The sequence below is a fragment of the Lactuca virosa genome, chromosome 8 (assembly GCF_052849685.1).
Source record: "Lactuca virosa cultivar CGN04683 chromosome 8, Lactuca_virosa_CGN04683_v6, whole genome shotgun sequence".
NCBI lineage: Eukaryota > Viridiplantae > Streptophyta > Magnoliopsida > Asterales > Asteraceae > Lactuca > Lactuca virosa.
The window spans coordinates 168,117,398-168,126,413 of NC_136433.1; the positions used below are offsets into that span (position 1 = coordinate 168,117,398).

General features: G+C 33.6%; 2 protein-coding genes across 2 annotated transcripts; both read right to left on the bottom strand.

Annotated features, from left to right (window-relative positions):
• Positions 1–3,159: 3,159 nt before the first annotated feature.
• LOC145134160 (uncharacterized) lies at positions 3,160–5,866 on the bottom strand. Its single transcript, XM_079069051.1, has 10 exons — positions 5,753–5,866; positions 4,840–4,916; positions 4,629–4,743; positions 4,436–4,472; positions 4,269–4,338; positions 4,073–4,177; positions 3,853–4,003; positions 3,681–3,760; positions 3,496–3,589; positions 3,160–3,424 (listed from the first exon to the last, which is right to left on the bottom strand). Exons 2-10 carry the CDS (start codon positions 4,868–4,870, stop codon positions 3,343–3,345), a joined length of 765 nt encoding a protein of 254 aa, XP_078925177.1. The 5' UTR covers positions 4,871–4,916; positions 5,753–5,866; the 3' UTR covers positions 3,160–3,342.
• A 749-nt stretch (positions 5,867–6,615) lies between these two features.
• On the bottom strand, positions 6,616–8,353 carry LOC145133226 (putative receptor-like protein kinase At5g20050). Its single transcript, XM_079068156.1, has one exon. It carries the CDS (start codon positions 8,143–8,145, stop codon positions 6,739–6,741), a length of 1,407 nt encoding a protein of 468 aa, XP_078924282.1. The 5' UTR covers positions 8,146–8,353; the 3' UTR covers positions 6,616–6,738.
• Between the last annotated feature and the right edge of the window lie 663 nt (positions 8,354–9,016).

A 9,016-nucleotide genomic window follows, 5' to 3' on the forward strand; every position in this document is an offset into this window, starting at 1 on the left:
ATGTACCAGGAACCAGGCGTTACATCAACGCATACTTTGCGTTCACCTTTTCATATATTCAAGTAAAATACTTGTCTTATTCAACTTATAAAGGTATTACACCCCTAATAATGTATTAGTTACAAGAAACGGGTGTTGCAATCAAGTCCCATGTATCTCCGTTTCAGAGACATGAGATATTGTGATCTTGGTATTACGCCCGTGACAAAATTTCTAGAAAGTAATTCTCTAAGTGCGGGTTACTCCACTACTTAATCACTATTAAATATATGTGGATGTTAGTCACATCGTTATGTCATATCTATCACTATGGATAATCTACTAACACCCCACATCAGTCTTAACTCTTTACTTTCTTCCTTAAAGTATGATCGACTGTGGAGGTTGTGAATTTTCATTCAAGGAAGTATAAAACATGCTAATTAGAACATAGAGATGAACCACTAATAATAATTGCTCACCAACATATATTAAGATCATTGCTTAATAATCCTTACATCATTTGTAATTTCATTTTGTATTAGTTCAAACATCAAATCAACTAATAATTTAAACTAGGATATTTACAAGTTTAATGCCTATGACACTAGTATGAGAGTCATGCTTTGTGATGGCCAATGAATTGGTAAATGGATCAGCCAAGTTCTCATCTGAAGATATTGTATTGATCATGATGTCTCCCTCTTCAACAACATTCCAAATGTAATGATATTTTCTGAGTATATGTCGTGTGAGTTTTATGTGCTCTTGGTTCTTTAGCCAAAGTTATTGCACCCTCATAGTCACAATATATTCCTATGGGATCTTCTATGTTGGGTACAACACCAAGATCTCTGATGAACTTCTTCATCCACATAGCTTCCTTAGCAACATCATTTACTATTATATACTCAAATTCCATTGTTAAGTCATCTAAGGTTCTCTACTTCGAACTCCTCCAAGTCACATTTCCTCCATTTAATAAGAACAAATCCTTACTGTGAGCAAGAATCGTCTCTATCAGTTTGAAAACTCGCATCAAAGTAACCATTTACTTTGAGCTCTTCCCGACCACCATATATCAATAACATATCCTTTGTTCTTCTCGTATATTTAAGAATGCTCTTGACTTCCATCTAGTGGGCTTCCATCTAACATAAAGTAGCTTCGCAAGTCAAAGTTTTTGAACATATTTTTAACTTTCGAAAGTTGTTCGAAAATGATATAAAGTAGCTTCACAAGTCAAAGTTTTTTAACAAATTTTTGACTTTCGAAAGTGTTCGAAAATATGGATTTTTGAAAGAAGCCTCTGACCTTTAAAAATGTGGTTTTCAATATTTTTTGACAAAAAGTACCTTCGAAAAAACTAATTTTTTTCGAACTCTTATCTGGATTTTCGAACTCATTTAGATTTCCTAGAATCTAATTTATGACATAAAGTATTTCGAAAATTACCTTTTCAAAAAATTGCAAACCACTTTTCCTATGCAAAATTTTCAAAGATGATAAAAGTTTTTCTGGTTATACCCTCTTCTTAGTCTATTTAATGGTGTCTTTATGTGATAGCAATGCACATTCTCGACTGAGTGAGTGAGTGGTCTACAAAACTTTTTGAGATGTATTTGGATATACATATAAACAATTTTTAATTCTTGAATGAAAGATTATCAAAACAAGAGAAATCATCTGGTAAAGCAGAGAACTAGATATAGTTACATGACAATGACACGCTACATGTGGCCTTGAACAGTTGCCTCACGAGTATGTTTTGACATCAAGCTTTTCACGCAACATGTGGTCTGCAGATTGCAATGTCGGAATCACAAATTGCTGACACTCGGTCTTAATGATAGAGTTGTCAAGAGTCTAGCAAAACGATGCGGTTCTTACCTATGATTTGGCCAGCAGTTGGAAGATGACATACCAGCAAAAGAAAAAAAAAGTTAAATGGCTTAGTCTTAGCGGAAATCATGAACTGCAAAAACTTAATCTTGATGAAAGAGTTATGCAGAACATATAATTTCAAATCGGTACTGACCTACAATTTGGCCAACACTTGGAATTAGGGATAAAGGCAAGAAACAACCGGCTAAATGGTCTGATCTTTTTTAATGGTAGACAACAAGACTACCAAGTATTTGCTTTTAGGTTCGATGAAAACTCAGATGAAAATGTATCGGAGACTAACTCTTTACACAAGTTGGCTTAAGAAGTATCTATTTATTCATAGATTTTTGGAATAATTTGTTAGGAAAATCATTGTAAATATACACATTCATTTCGAGTTGTAATATATACGTCATAAATTTCGATATAATATGGTCTTTTTTCTTTATAACAAAGTTTCATTCATACAATAATGCATTTTCTTACATAACAGTTCACTAATAGTGTGCCAAACTAGTAATGAATTTCTATCTCTTGTTTGACATCTTTCACTTTAGAAAATAGCTTACAACACATGTTTATCTGAATTATCAAAACAAAATATAGAAAAGAATTAATGTTTTTCAAATGTAGTTCGGATCCTATCTAGAGCTTTTTAGATCCTACATATGAAGTGCCACATCGGCTATGTAGATTGAATGAGTCGATCTGTTGCCGAAAAATGGTTCTAGCATCTCGAATGGCAAAGAACATCGTCAAACAACTCATCAAGGAAACCTATCTCCCGTTGGTGGCAATCCGTTCAACTCAAGGTTGTATTTGTTTAACGAAAGCTATTTACAGAAATCTGTTTTTGGGTAAAATTACTAGCTCCATACATATAGTTTTTTTTTCATTATTCTAATTATATTTTATGAATTTACATAGTTTGTTTTTCTGCTTTGGTAGGAGTCAAAAAAAAGATTATAAAGAAAAAGCTTTCCTATTATGGAAACTCTTACATGATTCTATTAAATACGGAATATTATAAAAACATATTTTCTTTATATAACCCTAAGATTCGATCAAACAAAATCCAAACATATTCTTCACTTTTTATGAGAATATATCACAAGACTTTTTCATTCATCAAAAACACAAATAAAAACAAAGCACACAGAATCAAACAAAATATTCCCATTGTTAAGTTAACTAAAAAATCTTCATGTTATTTCAAACAACTTATTCCATTTTTATTTTTATTTCCATATTTTTATACCCAAATAGCAAAAGTCATCCAATGTAAAACAAAGCTTAAAAATCAAGAATCCACCTCAAGAAATGCAAGTAATAAGATTCCATCATACAATATATCTAACTAACTCCTACACATTACAAATTTTTCCCAACTAAAACACCCAAAAAAAAAAAAACAATACTTTACATAAGTAGAGATTGTTTTTCTTTTTTCTTTTTTTTTTCAAATCATCAAAACCACTACTTACCTTCCAGCTCCAATTTTGAAGTTAGCCATGAACAAACCTCATCCATCTCTTCAGGAATCGTATAGTGTCCAAGCCTACAATAAGTCACTATTATCAATATCAATATCAGTAACAATAACAGTAACAGTATCTGACAGTGACATACGAGTCATAGGATTTGAAAGTGAGGTTTTTGAAGCCGGTTGAAGTTAGCTTTTGTGCCGACTTCTCTCCATAACGAAAGCGTACCACATCATCAGCTGCCATAAATTGTAGAAAAATTACTAAAACATTAAAATAAATAAATAAATAAAAGGAGAAAAAAAAATAATAACTTTTTAAAATAGTTACCTTTGCCATGACAAAGTAAAATAGGCAAGGATGAAGCACGATTTGCAGCTTCCTCCCCTTCCACCTTGTTACTCAGATCCCTAGAATTTTTTTTAAAAAAAATTGTTATTAAAAATAGCAATGTGGTTTGAGGGGTAAAAAGGTAAAATGGTGAGGAGAGTCAGAGTCAAACTTTGCACATGGAAGCCAACCACTAAGGCCAACAACTGCATCCAAATGAGTAGAGTAGGAGTTTCCATTTCCAAATTTTCCATGTGAAAAACATGTTGCAGAATATAAAGCAGTTGCTGCTCCCATACTAAACCCTCCTACACCAAGTTTGACTACAAAAAAAAGTCAAACATTTCTTGAATTTATCCCAAGAAAAAAAGTAAATTAAATTTGAAACTTACTATTAGGAGGCTCAGTAGATAAGAGACTCAATACATGTGCTGCAGAAGCATCCATTGATTCTACATCTTGATGTGCATCTTCAGATAAGTCACTTACATCAAACCCTAAAATCCATCATACATAATGACATATTTACCCTTAGGAATACAATTTTACGTTATGATAATAAAAAATTTTAAAGGGGTTAAATTGTACATGCAGTTGTGGGAAAGCCACCAAATAAGGTTAATGGTTGAGAAGGTGAAGTAGGGCATATCCACTTGATCTAAAAACCACAGAAAGATTAAATAATTAAATAATCAAGTTTAGAATTTATAATTATCATTTAAATGTAAAATACTGAATAATAATTGTTTCCTTACATTTGGAAGAGGAAGAGTCTCCAAGAGCTGGGACCAGCTGCAAGAAGAATATAGATGTAGTTTAACATTTAACAACAATATTTGTGAAGAATCTTATAAGGGTTAATTTGGGGATGATAATATATAATATAGCCAATTAGAGAAGGAAGATGAAAAGATGAAATTGAAATTGAAATTAGTCAATTACAGTTACCTTGAACCATTATCACCAAGGCCATGTAACCATACAATGGTTGCTTGGTGTTTGCCTTTAGGTTTCACAACATATGTTCTTCCAAATTCGAATACCCTTCTGGCAGTTCTTCCACCTTTCATGGAAAAACAACTGATGTTGTAAATAAATATAAATTGAAAAGAAAAAGAAAAGGAAAAGGAAAAGGAAAAGAAAAAGTTTTTTTTTTTACCAGAACCGAGAGAAGGGCCACTGAAACTCATATTATTGATAACAGAAATACAGTTATACAGCAACCAAGAAAAAAACCTGCAATGAAACCCTACCATTAAATAAGAAACATGATTTGATATGTATAAGTTGTCAAACAGATGAGTTCTTGTATCCCAAATGGATATAATTCAAAATGAGAGTAGAATCACCTACAACATTTTAAACACTTGAAACAATTGTATATGGAGGCAACGTTGATTATCTTAAATACTCAAACCAGTGTCGTATGTTCTAATTATAAGCATGTTACTAGGACCAATTGTAACAATAAAAAACGAGCATATGTGTAATTCTAGTTTGGAAATTTTCCAGCAAAGTAAAGCTACAATATTATGGACATCGCAAAATCCAAATACTTGCAAAGGGGTGAGAGAGTATATGACCAGAAAAGTTCATATCTCTTCTTCCTGTTAGAGTCCATTCATACTGAAAAACCTAGTAATTCTTGAAATACAAAATTGGCATTTATGCTTCTAGTTTTACTACTTAAGAGCTGACAGATATATCTGCTAAATTTTGTATAATCTAATAGCGAAAGTGTTTCCTATCGATATCCAAACTTTATCCTCGTCGATTTCAAGGTGAAAATGGACCAATTTGACCGCTGAAATCTTCAAATGAACTCGAATCTCGGAATGGAATTAGTAACGAATAGCTTCATTTTGTTAATTACTCGTGCAAAAGAACATAATAGTTCGCAAAAATTATCAAAACATGCGACTTTTATCAATTATCATATCTAAAATCTAAATGCGTATGTACATCACTGAGATATATAATTAGTAACGGATGTCAACGATTGTTATATAGCACGTCGCAAGTATTTTCACTAGATCTACAGAAAAATTGGGGATTTTCAGATCAGAAAGTACCTGCAGATAGTCGAACGGAGTCACCAATGGAAGCAGTGCGTGTTTGTGTGTTCTTGTTCTATCGACAAAAGAAGTAGAGTTTTAAGTTTTGGTAAGTTTGGACTATTGGCTACCTCGTTCTTTTCGTTAATTACATTTTCGGTCCTCCCACTTGGATGCTAACTTCCAAGAAAAATCAAATCAATTTGACATGTGAGATCGCCTTTTTCTCGACTCTTCTAGAAAGGTAAATTCAATTGGGTGTCCATTGACATAACGGCATGCTAATCGTGTTCCAAAGAACATGACATGCTAATTAATGATATGTCTTCTAACCAACTATGTTCATATTTTATTTTAGCAGTTTTAGGATAATTATTTTTATCAAATATTTATATACAAATAAAGTTATAAATGTATCAGTTTTTAGATATGTATGTTTCATAAAACTAACTTCTGGACAGCATGTAGTTTGTAGTTGGAAGCTATTAGTCGATAGTTTGTAACTGAAAAATACTCCTTCCGTCCTAAAATTATAGTTCATCTTTCTTTTTTGGTTTGTCCCAAAATAATAGTCCACTTATAAAAATAAATAACATTTTTACCAAAATACTCCTTCATTATTATTTAACCAACTAAGCATTTAATGAAATATTAAATGGAAAGTAACAAAATCATTTTATTGTATAAAGTTACTGGTAATTAATGTTTCTTTAATCTGTGTATTTTTTGTCTGTAGACAATAATTTTATAACGGAGAGAATAAAAGTTGTATGTTAGTTGTTGCTTATAACTAGAAACTGAAAGTTGCAGCTTTTATTTATATATAAATACTCTAATAAAAATAGCTACATGAAAAATAAAAGATAAAATATTCATCGTAGTCAACGAAAAGATTCGTTTGATTCAAAAGGATCAAAAACCCAAAAATCAAATCCAAGTTAATGTATGATTTTGGTTCAATGTACAAATAAATCATTACAACATTACTAAAATTGATAGGTTTTCTATCGTGGTGAAATAATGGACATAGAATACGAAAAGGATTTTGATTGCAAAGAATTGGTACTAGTAGTCAAGCAACCATTTAATTGGGAGGCAGCTCTAGCTATTATCTTTGGCTTTTTCCTTTTATTACCATTTTGCCCTTCACCTTCATCATCTTCATCATCTATCGACAAAAGGTCAACGACTATCATCTGGGTCTCCGGCGGCTCCTCCACCGCCACTCGCCCTTCCAGCCACTTCACCACCTCCAACATCGTCGGCCGCCGCCTCACCTTCTCTTGTATGCACCACAGCGCCACGTGCACCATTTTCCTCACTTCCTTCTCATCAATCCCTCCGAGATCCATCAGCCGTTGATCCACCACCTCCATCAACCTCCCTGATTTCAACTTATCCGTCACTATCTTCGGAAAATACTGAAACTTTCTCTTTGAACGGTCACCGGTGCCGCCGGTGTCTATCACCGTCACGTTTCTTCTCCCGCCGATGAGCTCTAACAACACCATTCCGTAGCTGAAAACGTCTGATTTCTCCGTTACTCCGAGCTCTAACAACCATTCCGGCGCCAAGTACCCTTTTGTTCCTCGTAATGTCGTCAAAACTCTGCTCTGATCTCGTGTCATTAGCTTAGATAATCCGAAGTCGGAAACATAGGCACGGTGGTTTTCGTCGAGGAGGATGTTCTCCGGCTTCACGTCGAGGTGGAGGACTCTTGACCGGCAGTCATGGTGTAGGTAGGCGAGAGCTTTCGCGACGTCGAGTGCAACCGCGGATCGGAGATCCCACGACAAGCAACCTCCGCCGATATCGTTTCCCCTCGTCGTTAAACGTGGTCGTGAAAAGATCCAATTGGCTAAAGACCCATTCGGGATGAACTCATAAACAAGAAATCGTAAATTATTATGAATGCAGTACCCAAAAAGACGAACAAGATTTACATGTTGAACGCTGGCAATGGCGGCGATCTCCGACCTGAACTCCTTCTCTCCCCTCTCCTCTTCATGTTGGATCCTTTTCACGGCGACGGCGGTGCCGTCTTTCATGATTCCTTTGAACACAAAAGCGGAAGCTCCTCTTCCGATTAAAGATTTCCAGTTGTCGGTGATTTCCTCAAGCTCTTTATACCTGAACTTCGTCGGAAGTCCGGCTACTTTCCGGAGAAAGCTATACTCGATTCGGAGTTCTTTTCCTTCAGATGCGAGTCTAGTTTCCATCATCGTTCGTCTGTGGTGGAGATGTCGCCGGATGAAGTAGAAAGCAATGACTGCTAAAATACCAGCAACGGCGGCGCCGACGATTAGAAAAAACGATCTTTGTAGATCTAGAACTACTCGGGCGACAATGATGACAACGATGAGGAAGATGATCGATGAAACAGCGATGATATTAGCTTTTCTGTCCTCCATTAATGAAGTATAATCATAACTTGATTAATCCATCGATTTTGGCTACTGAAATGAGATAAATATGATGAATTCTTCTGTAATATTCTTTAAAAAAAAGGGGTGTCGACTTGTCATCTTATGTATCTGATTTTGATAAGTTCTTCAGTTTGAAAAATCGCTGTTGGTGTGTAATGTTTGACTTGCTAGAAGTTTGACTTTTCTCTGGGTTTGTTCTTTTATGTTCTTTTTTAAATTGTGGATGTGTACTTGTAATTTACATTTATTAAATATTTGACTTTTCTTTAGATCCAAGGAGACCTTATCAAGCACTCGTTTACTCATTAGTTCATTTTCGATCTACATATAATAGAAAATGTTATTAAACGTATATTTGGATGATCAGTTTATATTAAATCATCTACTTTAATGTATTTCATGGATCATCATTTGAATATTTTAATGTATAAATTTTATATAATATTATTAATATGGTTTATTTTCCTAATTACGGACTATGAAAATATCGACATTACAAAATGTTTAAGCAGTCCTAAAAGATGCATTTTATACAAAGACCAAGACCGCATACTTGTTTAAAGTATTTGACTATTTGATGTAACACTTATTCACATAAAGTTAATGAAATATCATTAACATTAAATTAAAGACCGTGAAAAGTAAGGGAAATTGCTTTAAAACATTAAGTTTATATAAAAAATCGATTTTGATTTCTCTTATGGTTAAGACATTAAACTTTCATAAAATACTTTCATAAAATTCAATTTTTGACACTATATTTTTCAATTTGTTTTAATGTTGACTATTTAAACAATCAAACCAGTTGTCAGTCACGTGTCAGTTTTTTATGACATGGGTTAACATGACATGATGA